This window comes from Aquarana catesbeiana, linkage group LG01, assembly GCF_042186555.1.
Source record: "Aquarana catesbeiana isolate 2022-GZ linkage group LG01, ASM4218655v1, whole genome shotgun sequence".
NCBI lineage: Eukaryota > Metazoa > Chordata > Amphibia > Anura > Ranidae > Aquarana > Aquarana catesbeiana.
In genome coordinates, this window is record NC_133324.1 from 742,241,879 (window position 1) to 742,268,060 (window position 26,182).

General features: G+C 40.2%; 1 protein-coding gene across 3 annotated transcripts in view; it reads left to right on the plus strand.

Annotated features, from left to right (window-relative positions):
- The window catches only part of ARFIP1 (ARF interacting protein 1), a 193,825-nt gene that overhangs the window by 151,586 nt on the left and 16,057 nt on the right, over positions 1-26,182 (plus strand). For all 3 annotated transcript variants that reach the window (XM_073605179.1, XM_073605194.1, XM_073605187.1), the window contains 2 exons: positions 3,076-3,233; positions 6,868-7,042. In XM_073605179.1, the coding sequence (XP_073461280.1) occupies positions 3,076-3,233; positions 6,868-7,042 (333 nt within the window). The remainder of the gene's footprint in view (positions 1-3,075; positions 3,234-6,867; positions 7,043-26,182) is intronic.

Genomic DNA, 26,182 nt, shown 5'->3' on the forward strand with positions numbered 1-26,182 from the left:
TTTTAAGCAGGTCTGAAAATGCCAGGATGTGACTTACTACCATTTTAATTCTTAATGTTGTAGCTATTGTTACAGCTTGAACTGGGCTAATGGATTTCAGTGGAGCTTCTTGGGATTTTAGTTTTGCCAGCTGCATGACAAAATATATTTTTACTGTCTGTTCAGGAACATGCTATAATTATTTATATTATCTCTGTGTCCTCTGGTAAGTGACTTCCAAAGAAATGGGGCATGAGCAGAATTGAAGATCAGAAACTCTGGGTCAGCCACTCAGAAGCAGAGTAAACAGACAGCCAAGCAAATCGCATTTTAAGAGGTTTCTTTTAAATTGTTTGTTAACCCAAAAAAAAAAATGGATCCTGCTCCTATAACCACTTCAACCCTGGAAGGATTTACCCCCTTAATGACCAGGCCATTTTTTGCATTACGGCACTGAGTCCCTGACAACTGTCGTGCGAAGCTGTACCCAAACAAAATTGAGGTCCTTTTTTTTCCACAAATAAAGCTTTCTTTTGGTGGTATTTGATCACCTCTGCGGTTTTTATTTTTTACATTATAAACAAAAAAAGGCCTACCATTTTGGAAAAAAATACAATATTTTTTGCTATAATGTCCAAAAAATAAGTTTAGGCCAATATGTATTATATATAGCATTTACAAAATGGGGGATATATTTATGGCATGTTTATTATGATTTTTTAAATATTTTTTTTTTTTTACTAGTAATGGCGGTGATCAGCGATTTTTAGCGGAATTGCAGCGGATAGAACGGATACTTTTGACATCGGATGCTGATGGAAACACTGTTTCTGGCCCGAAATACCATTGCACTTAAGTGCCATCAATCTGCTTCTCCATCTATCCGTCAATAGATTCAGATGGTGAACCAGATACTACCTTATGAAAAACGTATTTTTGAGCATAGGGGTTGCCCTAATAAATATGACAAGGTGTGGGACGCCTGGTGTTACTCCACTCTCACTGCTACTAATATATCAGGTGTTTGTAGCATGTATTTATCATATATGTAAATGTGTGAACGTACTTGTGTATTATGCATACAATTATTATGTAGCCAAGCTAAATTTACTCAGTCAGAGGGTAATTTGTCATTGTTCTTTCTCAGGACTGGCCAACTAGTCTTTTTACATATGCAATATTTGTGTACCGAATTTTGTATTTCCTTACGCTCCTGTTTAGCACATTGGTTGTTGTACCAAAATGTCTCTTTTTTTTTTTTTTTTTTTTTTTACATCTTTGCAATAAAAAAAAGATAAAAAATTAAAATCTAAAGATGGGGTATTGATTGGGGATTGCCCCTTACATTGGTGAGAAAATAAGGTAACTGAATCACGTTTCAAATGGGCATCGGAGGGTCAGACATACTCTTAATGTCAAAAGTTTATTCAGAATATTTTCCTGACTGATGGAGTTGGGTAGATGATTGAGTACTTATTACAAGATTTAAATGGGCCCAATGTTGTGAAGAGTTTGCCATGAAACATTGACTATTAGGGCCTATGGTTTTTGAAGATGTATTTATAATTTGAAGATTATATTTCTGAAATGTATAGTAAAAAATGTCATCTGCATAACCCACCACCTTGTTTTCCAAAACCTTTAATGCTATGCCCCTAATATTTGGCATGGATCTTATGGCAAAATAGGGGTTTGAGCATCAGAATTAAGATTAAGGGAGATAGTGAACTGCTTTTTTTTTTTTTTTTTTTTTTTTTTCCTGTACCTTTTTATATTTTTCCTCAACATTTTACATTCAAACTTGGCTGTCCAACAAAATTGGCAGTGACAGGGAATGGGACCAACTAGAACACTAACAGTGGTGCAGACAACTGTAAACTGTATTTAAATGGTTTAAAACCCAAATAAAACCTCACATCTTTTTTTCTCGTTATGGTTCTGATGCCCACATGGAACAGTTGACAGATTTTTGCTTGGAATGCCTTAAAATGCCTTTTTTTTTTTTTTTTTTTTTTTTAAAGTAAAAACACTGCTTCCTGCTATTGCAGCCCTGTGCTTTGTACTCTATGCAACCACATCCAAACTTCTCTCTTGCTAACACGCTCCCTTTTTTTTATTTTTTCTTCTTCTTCATTAGAGCTGCGTGTGGGCATGATCTGGCCACGCATTGGAGTTTACCGTTTGCTCTCACTGCTCTTTTATCGAATATGGGTTCGGCCGATTTTTCGTATAGTGTATGGCCAGCATAACTCTGCAGTCTTTCATTGCAAAATCCTATTTAGACACTACTATACACTAATAGTAATAGACACTATTACTACTGTAACAAAAAAGCAGAGGTAGGAGTTTGAAAATACAGAATGCTAGTAGTACAGTGTCTACTATTTGTGACTTGCTTTAAGAAAAAAAATTATATTGCTTCAATTGCTCAAGCACCCCTAAAGAGTGTTTTAGCTTGTTCAGACCCCTGGTACTGTTACTTTTGCTGTTCAGCTTTGTTTGCATATACATGTATAGAAAATTTAAAGACTTTCTCCTCCTAGACTCCCCTATCCCTTCTCTAGCTCCCTACTCGGTAGGGGAGCGACCCTCCCTCCAGCTTTACCTTTCTGTCTAACTTTCTTCTGTTTTCTGCTCCTCCTATCCTTTTCAGTTCAGTTAAGGCTGTACATTGCACCACCTTTTGGATTTTGACAGGCCTAGGGGGTGCCCCGTAGTTGTGGGGAACCTCTCTGGGACCCCTTGGTCCTGACGGTATCAATAACACTTGTATTTACTACTGTTGTGCTGGCTCTCATTTTTTCTGTTTGTCACCTTGGTTTTGCCCTACTTGTGAGCTATACCTGTTTCATCCTCAATGCTAGCCCCTGCGTGGAAGGAACTTTTGCTTGTTAACCACTTGTTAAACCTGAATAAAAACGATTTAAACAGAAAATTAAAAGGTCTGTGAAATAAAAAGGAATTCATGTTAGGCTTACTTCCTGCACTTTTATGAATGCAATGTTTTTTTATAGTGGGGTTTATTTTGCTTTCAAGGTTGGGTGGAGCAGTACTGTTTTGCTGTTATCTGAGTTGTGTGTTTCTCTTGCACTTTAGGAGGAATTTGGATACAATGCAGATACTCAGAAGCTTCTTGCCAAGAACGGAGAAACACTACTTGGGGCCATGAATTTTTTTATTGCAAGTGTAAATACACTAGTGAACAAGACAATTGAGGACACATTGATTACTGTGAAGCAGTATGAAACAGCCAGGTAACGAATGAAAATATATTCCTAAATGCGCAGTGTTGACTCTTGTGTTTAACCACTTGCCAACTGTCTCACGCCAATATACATCGGCAAAGCAGCACGGGTGCGCAAAATCCCGTATGGGTACGTTGGCCCTTTAGGAGCCGCCAGAGGGCACGCACTCTACGGCAGGGGACCCGATGTGCGTGGCCGGTGTAAACACACAAATCCCTGTGCTCTCAGGGGAGAGGAGACCTGTCGTTTGTTCCTATAAATAGGAACAACGATAGGTCTCTTCTTACTCAGACCTATCCCCATACAGTTAAAACACACTGAGGGAACATACATTTAACCCCTGGATCGTCCCCTAGTGTTAACCTCTTCCCTACCAGTGACATTTACACAGTAATCAGTGCATTTTTATAGTGCTGATCGCTGTATAAATGTCAATGGTCCCAAAAATGTGTCCAAAGTGTATGATCTGTCCGCCGCAATGTCGCAATCCCGATTAAAAAAAAAAAAATGCAGATCCCCGCCTTTACTAGTAAAAAATAATAATAAAAATGCTATAAATCTTTCCCATAGTTTGTAGACACTATAACTTTTACGCAAACCAATCAATATACGCTTATTGTGATTTTTTTTTTTTTTTTTTTTACCAAGAATATATAGAATAATATATATTTTCCTAACCTTATGAAGAAATTAGTTTTTTTTAAAAACATTTTTGGGGATATTTGTTATAGCAAAAAGTAAAAAAAAATTGTTTTTTTTTTCAAAATTGTCGCTGTTTTTTGTTTATAGCACAAAAAATAAAAACCGCAGAGATGATCAAATACCACCAAAAGAAAGCTGTATTTGTGGGAAAAAAAGACAAAATTTTTGTTTGGATACAGCATCGCATGACCACGCAATAACCAGTTAAAATGCTAAATTGTAAAAAGTGCTCTGGTCAGGAAGGGGGTAAAATCTTCCGGGGTGAAGTGGTTATTTACTACATCTTTTACAAAATGACCAACAATTAATCATGGCCTCCCCAATCACAGCATACCAGAAGGATGCCTCTGGTAGATGAAGCTATGCTGTTTACAATTGAGCAGTCCCTCAGAACATCACTAATATCACTGCAGTCTTTTGTTTAAGTCGGATTTATAGGCTGCTCTTTAAGGCTAGGTTTCCACCTCTGCGGGACCTGTGGGGAAACGCGCTGCTCTTTAGCAGATGTGCAGGGGTGCTATTCTCAATGGCGCTACCAAGCATCAACACCTGTCACGTGTGCCAGACCACACAGGGCTGAAGCACAATGCAGTTTGATGTAGCGCGATTTAAAAAAAAAGGGCGCAGGACTTCTTTCCCTGCATTTCTCTTGGATAGGGCAGCACATTGAAAAGAATGGCTGCTCTACCAGTGACCAGTACCAGTGCACACACACATGTAATAATGTGAACCAGGCCTAAAGCAGCTTTCCTTGTCTAGACTTTTTCTTTTCTTCCAGATCAGAAATATGTGGATGTGACATGTTTCTATACCTAGAGGTGCTGGTAAAGCACCATGATTTATTTTTTGTGTACTTTTATTGTGTTACATATCGGTGAGGTCATGTGTGTTTAATCCAGCAAACAATATACACTGTTTTTGATGGCATTGTTCCTGGGGAAGAACCGTCTAATTGCATATTTGTGAAGTTTTATTAGGAGCTTATAACTTGTGATTTATTTTATACTTGTCGTCTCTACAGGATTGCACTTGCCCATTCATGAAATGTTCTGTTCTTTTAAAGCTTTCATTAAGTAAACCTGGAGTACATCTAGCTACATGTAACATGTCAGTTTAAACCATACATTATGGTTCTATGTAAAATTCCTGTTTGACAAAACAGAAAATATATTTCACACGTTGCTCTTAAAGTTGTTGTTAAGCCACTCTAACCTGTATACATCAGCACTGCCTCCTATTGTAGTATCCCCCTCTGTGTGCGTGATTTATAAAAATATATGCTGCAAATACCTCATTTCACTGCCAAGTTGGCCATCACATGACTTGCCAGCTCTCTCCTTTTCTCCTCTGAGAGATGCAGTGGGTGGGGCTAAGATTCCTCTGCTGATGTCAGTCTGGAGGGGAGGAGGAGAGAGCTGGCTGGTCATGTGATTGCTATCTCGGCTCTTAAATGAGATATTTACAGCATTTATATTTATAAATCATTTACAGAGGGGGACACTGCAATAGGAGGCAGTGTTGATGGTGTATACAGGTTAGTGTTATGAGAGCAGCAGGAGGAGGGAGGGGCGGCTCACACACAGACAGAGAGGGGGGGGGGGGGGGAGGACACAGAAGCAGAGAGGAGAGCAAATAGCATGATGACAGAGGCACGTAAACTGACCACGCTGTCTGGTCTCAGCAGCTATGATACACTGTGGTCTGTTTGCAGAGGTTGTGGGGAGAAACTGTCAGGATCAGCCAGGGGGCCAAATGACACAGGACAAGCACCGTGTCATATAACATGCTTTAAAGGAGCAGACTCCATTTTTTTTTTTTTTTTTTTGGGTTAAACGCTTTAAGCTTATAAAATAAGGACTATTCTTTCAGAGCTTAATTCACTTAATAGGACTGCAAAATAGCTATTGCTGTGAGTGACTTAGGTCCCATCGTTTAGAAGCAGCCACAGCTCGACTGCGAAAAACTTGGTTTAACCCAGTTTTCACAAATGTCAACAATTGTGCTGTCATTGAACTGTAAGCTGGGTGTGGATATTTTATTATACATGCTAAGACTATGAATGTCTTCTAAATTGGAGTACTGTCAGAATTTTAGAAGATAAACAAGATATAAGAAAATATTATTATTCTAAATAATTTTACAAATTACAACCTGATTGGTTGCTTATCTCTTAAACATTCATCAGGTTTGGTTTTGTTGTAAAATTACGTATTTATATAATATTTATTATACATATATAATATGTATACTATATATATAATATACATATATATGTGTGTATATATGTGTGTGTGTGTGTGTGTATATATATATATATATATATATATATATATATATATATATATATATATATATATAATAAAGCGCTCTGTAAATTGGTGATAATAAAAAATATCCTCTAGTCAGGTAGTGAGCATCACAGAAGCATTCAATCTTGACTTTTTGCATATACACACCATGTGTATATGCCATGATTAAGGATCTTTACCACTAAAGTTAGTTGCTCCTTGTGACATGCATTAAGCCGGCCATACATGGATCGGAATTCAGCCAGTTCAACATCTATTACGTTGATTTTTATGTACGACCAGCCTGTTGGAAATTTTTCTCCCTGACAGTGGGGAAGTCTCCCCACTGCTGGAATACAAAGGCTCAGTAGGAGAACCCCCCCCCCCCCCCCATCCACATCGAGAATGTGGATGGATGGGGGAATCGAGTCATTTTCTTTCGTTCAACTTGCTGTTTGAATGAAAAAAATGACGTGTGTGGCCAGTCCTACTCAGTTTTTGCTATCATTGAAGACTGGTTTTGAGAAACACTGGTATAGACCGTGATTTGTTGTTGGTACTTTGACATCTTTTCAGTGAATATGATGCATACACTAACATTTTTTGTTTCACTTAATAAGTTTTAATAATGTTTTTTGTGGTAACTTTAACAGGATTGAGTATGATGCATATCGTACTGATTTAGAGGAACTAAACCTGGGGCCACGCGATGCCATTACCTTGCCCAAAATTGAGCAATCACAGCAACTTTTCCAAGCGCACAAGGAAAAGTACGACAAAATGCGAAGTGATGTCTCCATCAAACTAAAGTTCCTTGAGGAGAACAAGGTAATTGCCATAATGATTCTGGAAAATCCATGCATTATTAGTGTTAACTCAAATAACCGCATTTGTTTCTCATTAAATGTTTTCTGAACATGTTCTGTTCTTGCATTCTATGACCCATTACACCATGCGAACTATTCAGTGAGAGTGACTTCCAGCTTGGTTGTTCTTGCAGTTTCAAAGGAGTTTTGTGTATTATTATTTTAGACATGTGAACATTTTTTCCCCTTACTGACTGCAAATATTCGCCTTAGCTTTAAGGATCATTACTAAACGCCGGTTCACACAGGGGCAACTTGTCATGCGACCTAACCGCCTGACAAGTCGCCTCCCGTTCTGTACAATGGAACCGTTCTAATAGGAGCGACGCAAGTCGCTCCGACTTAGAAGAAAGGTTCCTGTACTACTTTGGGGGCGACTTGCATAGACTTCTATACAGAAGTCGTCTTGCAAGTCGCCGTGGCAGTCGTGTGCAGGTCGCCTCGCTGAGGCGACCTGCAAGTCGTGCCACCCCTGTGTGAACTGGGGCTAAGTGTGTAGGTGTGCCTGGCTTAAAACATTCTTGGCTGTGTATTGACAGCCCATTCAAGGTGGTTTGACTTCCAGACCGCAGTGCACGTGAAGTATTATTGTACATTAATGTGCTTGAGATAACACAGTGTGAATCTGGCCTTAGTGCAGTTTTTTTTTGGGGTGTATGTCCTCTGCCCTTTGCGTGTTCTATGCATCCCTGTCCTTGATCTAGCCAAATATTCACTCTACAGCCTCCTCCTCCAATAGCTTCTTGAAATCTGCTAAGTCAGGCCTGCTTTTCCTCCACACCAAAAAAGGTCTTGCCCCACCCACACACTGGCATTTTGAAGACCATGTACACATTTGTAAATACTTACTGTGCAACACAAATTCAGAATCCTTATGCACACCAAAATTAGATGATTAATTCTAGGGTTATAATTTAGATTGTCAGCCTGAAATGGGAAAGGGATGTTACTGGCAGGATCTACAGGTATGAAACGTTGGAACAGATTCCAAAAAAATGATTTTCTTAACAAATGTATAAACAGAGAGGCATCATGCTAAACATATTGAAATCAAAAATTCAAAAAGTCTTTCAATAGAATGAACACAGACATTTTTTTGATGTGTCCCCCTATTACCTGTTAATACGCAATTAGATCTGTTTATCCACTTTGTTAAACTGTCCAGCAAAAGTGAAAGTTATAGGGTTGAGACAAACCATTTAACGCAAAGTTGTTAGTCACCAGCAAAAGTTTCAGTTTGGAACAAACCCTTCAACAATGGCATTGATGCTTGCAATATTTAACTTATTCTTATTGCCTAATCTTTTTCTAAAAGAAAAAACTTGCTTTAAATACATAAAGTATTAGATGAAGTTCAAATTTAACCACCTTATTCTCGGGGGACGCGCCTGTATGTCCTCTCATTGTGGGCACCCGTAAGCAGCCCAGAGGATGCTCACTGGTTCAGTCTGTGATTGCTGTGTTCACCAGACATAGTGGATCACAGATTGGGATACATACAGGCCCATTGTGATTTGGCCATGTACCAATGTGATCACTGTGGCCAATCACATCGATCGCAATGTAAACACAGGCTGCCAGCTGCAGCCTGTGAAGTATCTACTTACACAAGCTGCTGCTACATGCTGAAAAAGTGAAAGAAAAAAAAAAAAAACAGCAGTGATCTGACACTGATCATTGTCATTAGAGCAGTGCACTTTCACTACTGTAACATTGTTTTGCCTGGGTTAGTAATCGGTGACACTGTATTCCATTGCAGTATACAGGGTCTCTGATCACAGCAGTATAGTGTCACTATAGTAACACTGTACTGTTCTGGTGACAGTGATTTATTTATGCATTTTTTTTTAATGTAAAAAGAAAAAAAAATATTGACCAATTTACATTTGCGGTACTCTCTAAAGAGTGATCTGGGCATTAAACAGTTTTAACCCCCTAAATGCTTAACTACCGCACCACAAGCCAGGATGTCAGATTGGAAGCAGTGGCTGTGTCTGTGCAGCTGCTGCATCCCAATAGACATATATTGGGACTCCCTGCACGGATAGAGCCGACTATTACAGTACTTTGATATAAATGGTTGATTTGTGTGATACACAAGATACCATGTTTGGTGCATTATCATTCCAGACATTGAAAAGGTCTCACACATGTATCCATGGGAGGAGTAGCAGAACGCCACGCTTTGGTGCCCTCTGCAGCTTACCGGAGCCGTCGGCGGCGATCGCGTCTGTCCCCTACCTGGGTATGGAAACGAGTGAGGGGCAGATGACCCCCACCCGTCTCCATATCACTGCAGGGCAGAAGCGACATCAAAACGTCACTTTCGCCCATAGCTCTTAAAGGGCCATTTTTTTTTTTTTTTTTTTTTTTCATTTTTTAAATGACAATTTTTTTTTTTTCCTATTGCATTTTAATGTAACTATGAGATCTGAGGTCTTTTTGACCCCAGATCTCATATTTAAGATATCCTGTCATGCTTTTTTCTATTACGAGGGATGTTTACATTCCTTGTGCCCAGTCTGAAGTCCACCACCAGCTAACAAACACATCACATAAGGAGTATCTTCCTAAGCCCAAGCAACCACACTTCCCTTTCCCGTACTGATATCTTGCTCCAGCAGTTAAAGGAGTGCCCAGTTTGAAGCCCACCGCACCAGCTAACCCACCACATTTTCCCTTCCCCTATCGAGCAAGGCAGTAACTCCCCGCTGGTGCTTACCGGTACGGCCGAGACTCAAGGAGGAGGCACCGCTCAGGCCTTGCGTTCCATTCAGGGCCAGTGGAGAACTGGAAGTGACGCTGCAGCTCCGTGAAAAGGCAGAATAATTAGACAGTGGGAGTGTTTGGGTCACATCGCTCTGCGTCCCAAAGACAACCCCAAACAAAGCCCATGAAGTGTCTCAGCTGCAATCACGTGATTGCACAGATGTCACGCTCCCCATAGACAGCTGTGTGTCCGGCGTCCCGACACACTTAAAGGGCCAATTATTATTTTATTTTAATGACTAGAATGGGCCGTCGCTGGTCGGGACTTTATATGAGGCACAAAACTAACAGTTGCTAAGGTGTTGGGGTGGACTTCTCCTTTAACTTTCCCTAATTAATTCCCTCTTCTCTGTTCATTTTTGGAGAGGTACTTTGGTTTATGTTTGTTTCCTTTAAGACTTAAATCTGTATTCACACAGGAACAGCGGCTAGAGTGCTGGACCTTTCTGGCAGCTGTCCATTCCCGACTGGTAGGGGGCTGTGTGTTGTGCAATTTTCAGATTTGATCCAATTTTTTTTTTTTTTTATAAGAGCAGTGCCATGCAGTTCTATGCACTGTGCTGTAACAAATGCAGCATATCTGAATTTTCTTGCTGGAAGCTGCAGCACCGCTTTGGGCTGCTTTGGAGTGTGAATGAGACACACAGGAAACCTTTGTCTTCTGTGTGTCCTTGCTGTGACAGGCATTTTTTACAATGCAGTAAAATGCCTGTCACTGCACAATGTGTGAATTATCCCTAAAGCAGTGTTAAACACAAAAGCAAACTTGTATTATATTGCAGCTTACCAGTTCTTAGATGTGATGGTTGCATTCGTTTTCTTTTTTTTTAGGCTTTTCTTCTGTTTTCATCTGGTGATCCAGTCAGTAAGTCTGTTGTTTTTCAACAGAACAAGCTCTCCTGCAGTTACAGGAATGAGACAAACCATTTAACACTGGGGAGGTGCTTACAATGATCAGAATTTATTTATGTAAAGTCTTTTTATCCCAAAAGGGGACAAAAAGTTGCTGTAACAGCTATTAGCTGGAGTTCAGCTTCAGTTTGTTACTGTTAAGTCTACTAGTACATATAACACTTCCATCCCTCCAGACTGACAATGCTGCAGTCCAAATCTGCCCCCCTGTACTCCTTCATCCAGAGTGGGGGCACTCTAATACAGGAGGAGCGTTACTGGCCAAACAGAGGCAAAAAGTATGAAAACAGAAAACGTATGCAGCCACCACATCTAATGTTTAGTAAGCTGCAATGAATTAAATCTTTGGGTTTAATACCACTTTAATTTTAATCAGAAATATTCTGTACACGTAACATCATTTTCATGTCATCATAGAAGTGTCAAATTGCAGCATAACATTAATACTTTAGCACTGGAAACAGCATATTTGTTTTTTTTTTTTTTTTTTTTTTGTTTTTTGTTTTTTTTGTATTCCACTTGAAATAGTCTTGTTTGGCTCCATAATAGTATCATTGTGGTGTCATAAATGATAGTGAGGTTCTAGTTAAATGAATAGGCCTGTGACTGAAATGTAGAAATGACTCTGGAGCGTAACTAGTTAAGTATTAAGATTCCATCTTTCTGGCCCTCCTGTTTGATTGCCTCCCTAGATGGATAAATCCACTATTTTTTTTTGTGTACTTTTCATTTACAGGGAAATAATTCATTCTTTTAAAATTGTACTTGTCAAATTTCCTGAGTGAAGTACATAAGAGGGGTGTGTGCAATGGCTATAAATTAAATTTTCTGTACAAACAAAAATGGCCTCGGGAAATTGGGTGGTATAGGGATTTAGACTTATAATTAATACAACTTGGAACTCTGGGTGAACTGAACTTGCAGTACTAGTTAAAGGTGTACATTTTTCTTCAATGTACTTGTTACCTACAGTAAAAAAACAGCTGTTTTGAAGGTTAAACCTTTGTTTTTGTAAAGCGAACCTTTTATCTATTTTAAAGAAAAATTCTTCTGTACTGCAGCAATAGTTGATTCTAAAAGGTGTAATTATTTTTTTTTTTTTTTTTTAATAAAAAACATGTACTTACCTGCTTTGTGCAATGGTTTTGTACAGAGCAGCCCCCATCTCCTTATTTTTGGATCCCTCGCTGGTGGTCCTGACTCCTCCCTCCTGCCGAGTGCCCCAGTAGCAAGCCTCTTGTTATGGGGCACTCACGGAGGCAGGCTAGCTACCAAGCTGTGCTCCTGTAAATGGACATTGTCCATTGGCACACAGAGCGTGGCTTGGCACTCTCCTCATTGGCTCAATGGCTGTGGTTAACAGCAGCAGTAGCTGCTGTGTGCACCGATGAGGAGAGAAACCTAGAATAGCTGCTCTTATGCATATCCCTGGATCGAGATGGGGCTCAGGTAAGTAAAAGGGTTGTCCTAAATGTAACTCCCACCCCCTTAGTGCAGCCCATCTGGAAATACTTAAAGTCCTCCCTGTTCCTTCAATCCCTGCCTGGTGCTACACAGCCTTTAAAAACATCTCAGCCAGCTATTCCTCCTACTGAACACATGTGCCCTAGGTTTATTAATTCCTGTGGGTGAGCTGGATGGCTAGAGGTCACCGTAAATTAATGTCATCAGATTTTCAGAATGACATTGAGACGCACCCCCCTACTGACCGCTTCCACTTTTAAACACACAAAATCTTGCTTTAATTTGTAGCCACACCCACAAATTACACCCCTGTATTTAACATGCCCTTCCACAAGGACAATATGAAAAATGTAGCGCGCATACTGTGCTGAAATTCTGGGTTTAACAGTGTAAGGGGCTTAAATGTCTGAAGTTAATTGAGTGAGCAGAGGTCAGGAGTGTGTAATGTATTGAGTGCACAAATTGGGAGTGTCTAACATACTAAGTGCAGGGGTGAGGAGTGTGTAATGCAGCGCACAGGGTGTCAAGGTAAGGCGTGTGTAATGCACAGAGTGCAGAGGTCGAGTGTGTGTAAGGTTCAAGGTGCAGAGGTCGGGCGTGTATAATGTACAGGGTGCAGAGGTCGGGTGTGTGTAATGTGCAGCGTGCAGAGGTCGGGCGTGTGCAGCGTGCAGAGGTCGGGCGTGTGCAGCGTGCAGAGGTCGGGCGTGTGCAGCGTGCAGAGGTCGGGCGTGTGCAGCGTGCAGAGGTCGGGCGTGTGTAAGGTGCAGGGTGCAGAGGTCGGGCGTGTGTAATGTGTATAACATAAAATTAGATGCGCAAACAAATATGTGCAAAATAAATGTATCATCAACATGTGTTAATGAATAGAAAAGGTTAAAAACGTCCATAGTGAATGACATTCAGTATAACTCCATTGGGAGCAAGTCCTTCGGTAGGATTGCAGATAGTTCTTTTCACCGTATACTCCCACAAGACAGCCAAGGAATAATGAAATGCCAGAGGGCCGCTTACCAGGTGTGTAGGATCTCTATTACGGAGATCTTATGGGCACATACAGGAGGGATCACTCAGGCAGGGGCGGTAAATTCACACATCCATCTGGATCCTCTCCTCCACTGGCAATTCCAAATACTGCAATGTTCTCCGTAGGACCTGTATCAGAGTAGGTGCACTCGTGGAGTATATTCTAAAAGGAAGAGAAAGGGCTTCATAGTGCAGTAGGTTTAAAATCAGAGGTTCCTTTATTCCATATGATGGGCAACTGACATCTTAACAAGCGACGATAGCAGACAATTCAAATGAAATACACAGCTGCGGCTCAGGCCAGCCAGCTGGTGCGTGGTGACATCAGGGCCTATAGCTCCACCCAACGCGGCATTTCTCCGTACTAGGCATCAACAGGGAAAGGAGGCTAGGGCTAAACGTCACACACCACGCTATATATGTACATCGGCAGGAGCGTGACACCGGAAACTCAATTGAAAAACATTTATCCATCTGTCCGTGTGTAAGGGAACAAAAAAGATAAACCACTTTCTCAGTCAGTAATGTACCACATCACTGATATATGACAAAGGGTACTTCATGTTCCTAGCCATATCAAATGCTAATAAAATTTCCTAATAGAAATCTGCATATCAAATGCCAATTTAAAACAGAAGTTCATATATAAAAATTCATGTAACAAATCAATCAATTGAAATTAAAAAATGACATACAATTACAAAAATACATACAAATATATTTGGGTTACACCTAACCCCACATATTAGATGGACCCAATAATAAAAGATAAAACACATGTTTTAGCACATGACATGCAAATTTAAATTAAAAAAAAAAAAAACCCAAAACCCCACAACTTCCTGTATGCCCGTATACATATCGGGCACTCAGGGAATGGGTGTGGAGGACATAAAAAGAACCCCATATGTGACATGCACTCATACCATATTGAAGCAAGAGTTGGGAACAAGGTTCCTATATTCAATATAAAAAAAGGATATAATACATATAGAAATAAAAATGAATAAAATATATGTATATGGAATAAATATGACTATACCTATATAGCATATAGATTAAAAAAAATGGGGGGTGATTATATTATAATATAATCATATATAATATATTTTATATTATATATAATGTGCAGAGGTTGGGCATGTATAATGGACAGGGTGCAGACGTCAGGCATGTATAATGGGCAGGGTGCAGAGGTCGGGCATGTATAATGGGCAGGATGCAGAGGTCGGGCATGTATAATGGGCAGGGTGCAGAGGTCGAACATGTATAATGTGCAGGGTGCAGAGGTCGAGCATGTATAATGTGCAGGGTGCAGAGGTCGAGCATGTATAATGTGCAGGGTGCAGAGGTCGGGCATGTATAATGGGCAGGGTGCAGAGGTCGGGCATGTATAATGGGCAGGGTGCAGAGGTCGGGCATGTATAATGGGCAGGGTGCAGAGGTCGGGCATGTATAATGGGCAGGGTGCAGAGGTCGGGCATGTATAATGGGCAGGGTGCAGAGGTCGGGCATGTATAATGGGCAGGGTGCAGAGGTCGGGCATGTATAATGGGCAGGGTGCAGAGGTCGGGCATGTATAACACACAGATTACAGTGTTTCTAAACATGTTAAACACAGAATGCAGATGTCAGGAGTGCAGAATGCAGGGTATTATATGCAGCTGCAACATAACATTTTGATCTACTTTTCTCTTTGGCTTGGTGATGGCCCTTGGCTTACCTGAAGCCTGGCATCCATTCTTTCCCCCTTCTCCTTGCAAAGATTTTTATGTACAGTATATTTATGCAAGCTTCCCAAGGCGGTCTCCCCAGCTGTCCTTGCTGTCATGCTTTGTAAACATTGCGCTGCGCAGGTGCCAGCTCAGTGATCACCCATCCTTTTTTCAAAATGAAGCCGCTGGAACCTGCATGTGTGTGGCCAGCAAGGGTGCCACCCATGATAATAATAAACTTTATTTTATATAATGCCTTTAAAGATAGCTTCTCTGAGCACAAAGACAAGAGAAACAAAAACACAGGACCACTCCAGTGGATTTTGGAATCTGGATAAATGGTTGCTCAGTGGGCACCTGAAGTGTGCATTTATTGTGGGCTGCCGGGATGCCCCTGACTCCAGTTTTGGGGGGTAACGGTCCCTTACTATAAGTCTTTCAACTCAGCCAAATAAAATCCAGTGGTTGAAGTTTTTTAGTGATCAGTCAACATGCCCCTCTGAAGATATAAAAAAAAAATAACAATAATTTAAACTTTGTAGTTATGTTTGCAATGTGTAAGCTAAAGTTACCGGTTATAGAATAACCGGTAACCATATTCTATATAGAAGATTGTACATCTAATTATTAATAAACAAAATCTTCATCTTTAGGCCTCATGCACACTATACCTTAAAATAATGTTCTAAAAACGTCAGGCGCTTTGCAGTGAGTTTAACTTTTTTCAACGTTTTTGCAATAGCAGTTTATTAGCGTTTTTTCGCGTTAGTTTTTTTTTTTTTTTTAAGAAGAAAAAAAATAAATTTTTTTTTTTTTTAATGGATCAAAAACGTAAAAAAAAGTTGGTGCGTTCCGTTTTTGACCGTTTATCGACGCTCATCAGCTGAAAAACGTCTCTCAGAACCCGCTAGTTTTGGGTTTTTTTTACTGCTCAAAAGCGCAACTGCCCAAAACTGCTGATAACAGCCTATGTGTGCATGGACACATAGGATAACATGACGGAGAGTTTAATGACTATATAAAAAACCGTCTACAGCCAAAAACAGCTGCTGTAAAAACGTCAAAAAACATCCAGCGTGCATGAGGCCTTAAGATGCATAGTTCTAATCTCAACGGTTTTATAGAAGTCATCTGATATCATTACATATTGGGAAGCAATCGGTGCAAATGATATATTTGTATATAGTATATGCTTATCTGAGAAAAGCATAGGCCAATCTTTGCTCACATATTGTAGGTTACAGCTATAATGCAGTGCTGCTGTCTGCCTCCATATTCCTGACATGCAAATACTTTAGAGTGAATATCTAGTAACAGATGTAAGTCTGCTGTGGGCGGAGGATATTTACATTGTGTATTTGAAGCTAAACCATGCAAAGCAGACGTTTCTGTGAAATTCTCATATCTTCAAAGCCAGGGTTTCATTGCGCTTGACACATCAGTGGTGAGGGATGCACAGTCATGTTTAACTATACCATGCAAAATGAAAACATCTGGGTAACATGGATCAGAAGAATTGTGAGTGAGGAATTAGCCCCTGGATATATGAAACAGTCATCAGAGAATTATAATGAATTATGTGAGAGTTGATAATCTTGTGTGTGAGCTCAAAGGAAAAAGCTTTTCAGGTATTGTCTAGTTTCGAGGAATGAGTAAGAGTACCAATTTATACTAAACTCTTAAAGTCCACCACTAACAAAGGAAGAATGCACAATGGGAATGCCTCTGAGTTCTGAAGAGTATACCATTGCAAGACTCCTCACCTGTGATGTCATAAATATGTTATCAGTGTCTTAGTATAAACACTACAGGAACAATGTATTCATTAGCTCAGCAGATATGCTACAGTACTGCGTCATTTAAAGCAGAGCATGCCTTTAAATGCGAGGTCACCTTATTACATCGGGGCTTGCACCATCACGTTTAAACAACAGCATTAAAGTGCAAAAAGTACAAACTGTGGGAAAAAGTCAGAGAAAATACTTATGCCCTGCTTTCACCTTTCTAATCTAGACTTGGGTGTGGTCACACACTTTTGGTGAAATCGTGGCAATCCTGTGTATCCAAAATCATGCTGGAAAGTGCTCCTGCATTGTGCTAGTGCCTTCTAACAAGATTTAGGTTCCTCAGGGTTCCAAGGATCTCTCTGGAAAGATTGTGACATTCTCTGCTGTGTGGATGCCGGGGGAGGAAGGTACGTCTATTTACCAACTTCTTTTCACTTTCATGCTGAGATTGAATATGGGTATAGAGGTCCTGGTGTAATTTCGGACCCAGTTTTTTAGTGCATATTCGTGTTTGATTCTGCAGTAAATATACTGCAATAAAATATTTATGCAAAGCACTGTATGCCACACTGAGATCACCCATGCCAAAAAACTCTCCTCCACCTAAATAATACAATTACCTGCTTATTACTGGGATTTTTGGACTTGGGTAGCCAGTATCTTGCCAATAAAGCAATCGTAAACCATGGATGTTTAAAAAAAAAATAAATTAAAAATAACACCTGTTGCATAATGTGCATTTACCGGCTCCTTCCTTTTCCAAAAGCACAGAGTCAGTGGTCACTGACTCTGTTCATTCATAACTGTCACTGAGCATCTTAAACTGTCTTCACGATGCTTCAGTTTATGAATAGAGAGGAGCCGCTGTCTCCTGACAATTCATATTTAGTTCAGCTGAGGCTGCAGAGAAAGGGACTGGGCAATCTGTGTCCTCCGTCCCTTTCCCTGTCTCAGAAGGGAGATGTCAGGTGTTAAGACCCCTAGTATCTCAGCAAATCCCCCCCCTCCCCCCAACAGGGCTAAAAAATAAAATAAAATAAATAATTAAAAAAATAATAATTGTAATAAAGATAGGAAAGGTTTAATTGTAAAAATAATTAAAACACACTGACCCCCCCCCCCAAAAAAAAAAAAAAAAACTACATACATACATACACACAATAACATACATATACACAGTGCTCAGCATAAATGAGTACACCCCTCTCCCCTACGGGGGATCGGATGAACATGGACTGTCTGTCCGTGTTCTTCCGATCCGCTCTGCAGACAGATAAAAAAAATAGGATTTTCCTCCGTCTGCAGAATCGGACGATAACTTTTGTCAAAATTTTGGAATTTTGTCAAAATGGACTTATGTCCATTGAGATAGTGATTAAAATCGTACTTTTCAAAAGGGGTGTACTCATTTATGTTGAGCTCTGTGTGTATATGTATTGTATTGTATGTATGTGTGTGTGTATATATAATATATTACCAAAAAAGATCGAGCAGAATACATTTTGACCTGAATTTATGAAAAAGATTATTTGCAAAATTTTATAACTAAAACAAAGAAAAACTAGTTTGTTTGTTTTCCTCACAATTTTCCGTCTTTGTTTTTTTTTTTGGTTTATTTAGCGAAGAAAACCCAGTGGTGATTAAATTCCACCAAAAGAAAGCTCTATTTGTGTGAAAAAAATGATAAATATTTCTTATTGGTACAGTGTTGCATGACCACGCAATCGTCATTCGAAGTGTGACAGTGCTGAAAGCTAAAAAGTGGCCTGGGCAGGAAGGGGGTAAAAGTGCCCAGTAGTGAATTGGTTAATGAAAGGATGGTATTCCAAGCTTTTTATGAAATATCTGCAGATTTTTGTTTAGTTTTAATTTTGGGTAATGATTATAGAAATGGTGAAACTGACTTTGCAGTGATTTAAGACACTTCTGCTTCTAATTTTGGTCTTTCTTCTCACTGATGCAATGCAGTTCCTACTTAGAAATTACCAAATAACTCCAAGGCATAGAACCGTTTTATTTATCATCCAAATGTATGGCAGATCTAACACAGACTCCTTGAAAATAAATATCCCATGCTTTGCAGAAAGAAAAACAGGTTGTTTGGTTTTTTGAAGTCTTTGTGTGGAATGCAAACTAAGTGACAGTTCACCTACACAGCATGTTAGCTTGTCTGAAGATCTCTGCATTCTGGGCCTGCCCTGGGGTAATGAAAGCTTTTCTAAACTTTTTATGTGCGCACATTAAAAGAACTGGTCTTTCTGTAGAGCAAGTTATAATGTAATCTAAAAATTAACTTCCTATTATAGATATAGAATAATGTGTATTAAGGCAGATAGCAATACCATAAAATACCATGAGATAAATTAAACCAATAAATAAACTTCCTAATAGGAATATAAAATCATGTGCACAGGGCAGATAGCAACACCATAAAATATCAACCTGCATGAGATAAGATCATCCTAAAGATGAGGGCAATATATATATATATATATTTATATATTTATATATATATATATATATATATATATATATATATATATATATATACTATATTTTATATTCCTATTAGGAAGTTTAATATTTATTGGTTAATTTATCTCATGGTATTTTATGGTATTGCTATCTGCCTTAATACACATTATTCTATATCTATAATAGGAAGTTAATTTTTAGCGCACTATTTATCGTTTTATTTATTCACTTCAGAGGTATCAGAACACTTTCACATAGTTACGGCTTGATTATTTAGTTATTTCCTATTATTTTTTCATAAATTTTTTCATTGATTATTTATTTGATCTCACATATCAGCGCTTTAGTACACTATTCATATATAATGTAATCTAAAATCGGCTTTCGGGCAAGCTTTTTTTTTTTTCCCACAATACATTTTCCCAAATCGCCTTCCAGGGCAGTTACTCAAGAGATGATTGGTCCACCTACAACAGGAAATGCAAACCAGAAAGTAATACATTAAAAGAGGAGAGCGGTACTTGACAAAAACTGATAAAATTACTATAAATGTTTTTAGTACATAGATATTTAGATATTGTACATGCAGTATTTTCATTTCATAACACATATAATAGTGCTTTTTTTAACACATCTTCCAAACTGACAGCATGAGATGTAACACTTTACCAGGAAAAAAGGCCCAGCAAATATGTTCTGGAGCTGATGGCTGTTACTATCCCTAATGACTCAGAGGGCAGGCAACAGTGCTTGATGTATATGGAGATGGTGAACAGAATTCAATACCTGCATAGGGATGGATGGGTAAGCTGGGTGATAAAGGTACCTCATGGGAGAGGATTGTGGAACTGAAGGGTTTTATTAGTTTGATCACAGAGGAGCTGCTCCTCCTGGTGCTTAGAGAATCCAGGCGTTGGGCATCTCTGTCCTCTATGGATTTGGGGATAGAATATTAAAGTCTATGATGTCCTCTTATTGAAATTGTGATGCTGAGTGTTTGTCATTAGCTTCCTACAGACTAAATAATTGTTTTGTAGTTTATTCTGGGATTGTTTTGCAGTATTGCAGGTTTTGAAGTGTAATGTACCTTGGATGACCTCTACCATGTTAAGTGGTCATTTTGATCTAAAATTTCTGGCCAAGAGTCTGCCTCATGTTACCATGTTCATAAAATAATTTTTTGTTCAAGATCAGGCATATTTTCAGTTTGCATCCTAACTTCTCAAGTAATGGTGGGATTTTGTCATTTCTGCAAGGGTTTCTGCTGCTTGGGTTTGCTTGTGGATTAGCTCAAGCATGTGGATGCGATCCCTAAAGGCAATGATATATATTTGAGGAGTTTGTTTTAGTTTGGCGAATAGAGCTAGAAATTTGTCCTGCATCACACTCTTATGTCCGTCTCATTGTGTAATGGGGAATGTGTCTTTGGGGAAAAATATTCACGGACAAGTGTTTGAATTGTTTGTAGCTTTATTGGGTCACTTAATAGGGATGCATTAGGCCTAAAATAATGTTATATGCCATACCATTCCCATTGTGGAAAGCAAAGTGAGGGCAATAGGGTGATCATTGGAAAGAAACATTTAGTCCTGCGGACAGGTCACGCTGTGACAGCAAGAAGTAGTTAATTCTAGAATAGCTGTGATACGAAAATAAATAGAAAGGTAGTTGCGCGCTGATAATCAATAAACTAGCACTAAAAAAAAACTACTGTGAAAGTTAATGACTGCTGCTGCTGTCGCCTAAAATGAAATACAATATGGGTAGCTCCTTATGGTCCCTCCTAGATATTTAAACCTGATGGATTTTATATCAATATTTTTATATTCCTAAATAAATGTCATTGTTGAATATTAGCTGGAGTGGTGAGATTCTGTTTTTAATCCCCTTGGTACTGCACTATCGAAAGCATTTGTTTTTATATGTCGCTGTGGAACTACCGGCAAACACTGAGGAGCCTAAGTTGAACCAGCTCACTGGGAGGTCATTCCATTTTCTGTGGAGCTTTATCCATCTAGTAGGGACCATAAGGAGCTACCTGGGACCACTGTGGAGTATTCCCCATAGGATAGGTGCTCTGTGCAAAAGTGTGTTTGACCCCCTGCCGGGTCTTGCAGTGAGGTGAGCAAGCATTGCACGCGGTGGTGGGAGCACTGTTGTTGGTAGAGCAGTGAAGCATGTGGAAACAGCCTCTCTTGTATTCATATATGGACGTTTTTCATTGAGCACTATTCATCTGTATCTATATATGGATGTTTTTTCATTGATTATTATTTTTCCTATGTTGTGTTTTTTTAATTTATTATTTGTGTTTACTATATATGCAGCGCTGTCACATTCACTTTATTATAATTCTAGAATACTTGTTATATGGGTGGGAATAATAGGTATAAGTCTTTAACCTTGGGTTTGTGACTACACCATACATCATAAAATTTATAGGTGTGATATATGGTATTCAAAAGTATTGGTCTCACAGATCCAGAGCCTTGCTGCTGAACTGTCACCTCTGTTCCCAAAGATCAGCAGGCATGGTGGTACATTTAGTTCCATAGATTTAACTTGAAATGTTCTGCTGTTATCCCACAGGACTTGGGTTCAGGATTGGTGTTCAGCTGCTGTTAACTCCCTTAGCTACATGCCCAGCCAATCCATCACTCTTTCTTTTTAAGCTGGGCTCATTCCCTTAGGCATTGCCTGAGCAACAACTAGTGCTCCTGCCATGTATCCTAATGTCTGGCTCTCCAAGAGGATTCTGAGTGACACCTAGATTTTTAGTGCCTACCTTGTCCCTATTAAATTTGCAGATGTCTTCCAGAGCCTTCCAGTGTGATCTCTGTACCCCCAGTGTCCTCCAGCCTATCCCCAGTGAGAGTGTGTTCTGCTTATGACATTTATTCCAGGACTTGTATACTCTGAGCATTACAGCATACGTCTGCCTCAGTTTACCTTTTTGTACCTCTGCACTTTTTCAGACCTTCTGCACCTCCGTGATCCCATGTGGGTATCAGCATCTGTGTCTGCAGCCTGCTTTAATGTCTCCCTTTTTGTATTCCTAGTTTGTTTCTTGCCCTGTGTCCCTGTGCACTTCTGCCTGCTTCTTAAGTGATTCCTGTAGGTCTCGGTGCATGGAGACAAACAGAACCACAAGGAGTGGGTAGTAATGCACAAATACAGGGCGTCTGTTTTTTTTTGTTTTTTGTTTTTTGTGTATTCCTTCAAGCTTGGGCTGTACTACGTACCAGTAGCTGACTGCTCGGGTGAGACCGAGAACCACAACTTGACTATACATTACTGTGAGTTCAATATTCTGTGCTTTCCCAGATCCTCGTCTCGTGTGCTTCCCTGTGCCTGGTTAGATGTAGCCCTCGCGGGTGTGCTGTCTGGGGGCACACTGAAATCCAGCATGCAGGCTGCACGGAGGGTCCATGATCCCTAACCATATGTGTGACAATTGGCCACTGGTCTTCTTGTAAGCATCTCAACTGTTGCAAAGAAAGTAGAATATTTGCATTGCTTCATAAACGCTGCTTTTTAATTAAAGCTCCTATGCTTTAATGAGCCTGCAGAACATTGCACCCATGATCATCAGATCGTGAATGCAGTATCTGGATCCTGTACAGCTGTCTGCCCATACCTCCTGTATGCGCAGATAGTTACTCAAATGCAGGAAGTGTCATTGAAAGTGCTCTCACTAGCGCCCTTGCAGTTCATTGAGAATTACAAGCCATCTGCTGTGGTGGCAGACTTGTAGTTCGTGCATTCATTCACAAATCTGTGTGAATGTTTCACGCAGCTGTGTGGGCAGAGCCCAGCACAGCTCTGCTGTTTTTGGTTGTGACAGCCGATGCAGGGAGAGGCTCTCTTGCCTGCTGTCACAGAAGGGTGAAAATTGGGCAGTGTAGAGTTGCATATTACACCCTAAATATGAGCGTAAAATGTTAGTGAAGGTTAACTTATTCTTTAATGGTGAAGTGCATGAAACCTTCCCTCCTCGTAATAAGCAGTTCCCTTAAATGCTTGTATCGTGGCACCCTGCGTTCATAATGTATATAAATAAAGCATAAAATACTGCTTGGGGGACTTTCAGAAGTGGAAGTAGAGGAGGAATCTGGAACCCAGAGTTGGCCTTTAAAGGAGAAGTATGGCCAAAGCTTTTTTGCCGTTAAATTTTCCTTTGGATCTCAGAAGTGCGTTTTTTTCTGCACTCCTCTGGCCTGTTTTCAGCTGATGGCTGACATCACTCAGTCAGTCCAGGCTCTGGAAAGCCTGACTGGCAGCTGGCTCAGCCTCTCAATTGCCCTCTTCACAGCCCAGCACTCCAGTGAGTGCTGGAGGGGCAGAGCAGAGAGATGGTGACTACCAGTCACAGGCTCTCTGCTCACTGAAGATTGAGAACTGAGCAATCAGTGATCTTTAACCACTTGCTGCCTGCCCGTCGTCATATGACGGAGGTACGGTGCAGCTGTTGTTCTGGGCCGCTGTCATATGACGGCGCAGCCTTCCAGGCAGCCCAGGGGGCGCACGCGCGCCCACCGCATCGCTCGGGCCCCGGTGCGCATGCCCGGCGGTTGCGATGTCCGCCGGGCACCCGCGATTGCCCGGTAACCGAGCAGGACCGTGGATCTGTGTGTGTCAGATGGGAGGAGACCGATGGTATGTTCCTTGTACAGAGGAACACCGATCGGTCTCCTCCCCTTGTGAATCCCCTCCCCCACAGTTAGAATCACTCCCTAGCAACACATTAACCCCTACAGCGCCCCCTCCTGGTTAACCCCTTCATTGCCAGTCACATTTATACAGTAATCAATGCATTTTTATAGCACGGATCGCTGTATAAATGTGAATGGTCCCAAAAATGTGTCAAAATTGTCCGATGTGTCCGCCGCATCGCAGTCACGATAAAAATCGCAGATCGCCGCCATTACTAGTAAAAAAAAAAAAAAATAATCATAAAAATGCTATAAATCTATCCCCTTATTTTGTAGACGCTGTAACTTTTGCGCAAACCAATAAATATACGCTTATTGCGATATTTTTTACCAAAAATATGTAGAAGAATAGGTATCGGCCTAAAATGAGGAAAAAATTTGTTTTAAAAAAAAAAAATTTGGATACTTATTATAGCAAAAAGTAAAAAATATTGTGTTTTTTTCAAACTTGTCACTTTTGTTTTGTTTATAGCACAAGAAATAAAGAACGCAGGGGTGATCAAATACCGCTAATAGAAAGCTCTATTAGTGGGGAAAAAATGATAATTTGGGTACAGTGTATTATGACCGCGCAATTGTTATTCAAAGTGCGACAGCGCTGAAAGCTGAAAATTGGCTTGGGCAGGAAGGGGGTGAAAATGCCCAGTATGGAAGTAGTTAACCACTTAAGGATCGGAAGAATTTCCCCCCTTAATGACCAGGCAATTTTTTGCGATACAGCACTGTGCCGCTTTAACTGGCAGTTGCGCGGCGCTGTACCCAAATATTGACGTCGTTCCCCCCACACACACACACACACACACACACACACACATAGAGCTTTCTTTTGGTGGTATTTGATCACCTCTGTGGTTTTTATTTTTTGCGCTATAAACAACAATTGACTATTTTGAAAAAACTTTTTTTTTTTTGCTATAATATATATCCCAAAAAAATATGTAAAAAAAACGTATTCATCAGTTTAGGCCAATATATATTCTTCTACATATTTCTGGTAAAAAAAAAAATGGCAATAGGCGTATATTGATTGGTTTCCTCAAAAGTTATCACGTCTACAATCTATGGGATAGATTTAGGGACTTTTTTTTATTTTTTTATGGTTTTTACTGGTAATGGTGTGGATCTGCAACTTTTAGTGGGACTGCGACATTGCGGCGGACAAATCTGACCCCAAATGACACTTTTTAGGGACCAGTGACATTAATGTATTGATCAGTCCTATAAAAATGCACTGATCGATATAAAAATGATACTGGCGGGGAAGGGGTTAATCCTAGGGGGTGATCAAGGTGTTAACTGTGTTCCCTAGGTGTGTTCTTACTGTAGGGGGGATGGGCTACCTGGGACATGACAGAGATCACTGTTCCCTATGACTGGGAACAGTAGATCTATCACGTCATTTGTCAGAATGGGGATTCGTCTTGTTTACTAGGGAAAAACCCCCTTCTGCCCCTGTACCAGGCGATCGCGGGTCGCCAGCAGACATCGAGTCCGATTGACCTGCGGACACGCTACCGCAGCGGGCACGAGAGCGCGGCGGGGCCCGCCCGAGACGACGTACAATGAAGGCAATTCATGCAGGGGAACCAACCTGCCGCAGTACAACTGCGGCGGCTGGTCTTAAAGTGGTTAATTGCTCACTTCTAAGTCTTAGAAGCAGCAGGGGGGGTGGGGGGGGGGAATGCAGCATGGGACCAATGCTGCATCCACTTACAGTACTGGGCAAAAGTTTTAGGCAGGTGTGAAAAAATGGTGTAAATTAGGAATGATTTTAGAAATATTAGTGTTAATAGTTTATTTTTATCAATTAACAAAATGGAAAGTAAATGAACAGAAGAGAAATCTAAATCAAATCAATGTTTTGTGTGACCACCCTTGCCTTCAAAACATCAATTCTTCTAGCTACACTTGCACACAGTTTTTGAAGGAACTTGACAGATAGGTTGTTCCAAACATCTTGGAGAACGAACCACAGATTAGGCTGCCTCAAATTCTTCTCTCTCTCCATCTAAATCCAGACAAACCCGATGATGTTCTTTACACTGAAGATAGTTCTTAACCACTTCAGCCCCGGAAGATTTGGCTGCTCAATGACAAGGCCATTTATTGCGATTTGGCACTGCGTCGCTTTAACTGACAATTGCGCGGTCGTGTGACGCTGCACCCAAACAAAATTGACGTCCTTTTTTTGCGCTAGAAACAAATGAAAAGCAACAATTTTGAAAAAAAAAACACAATATCT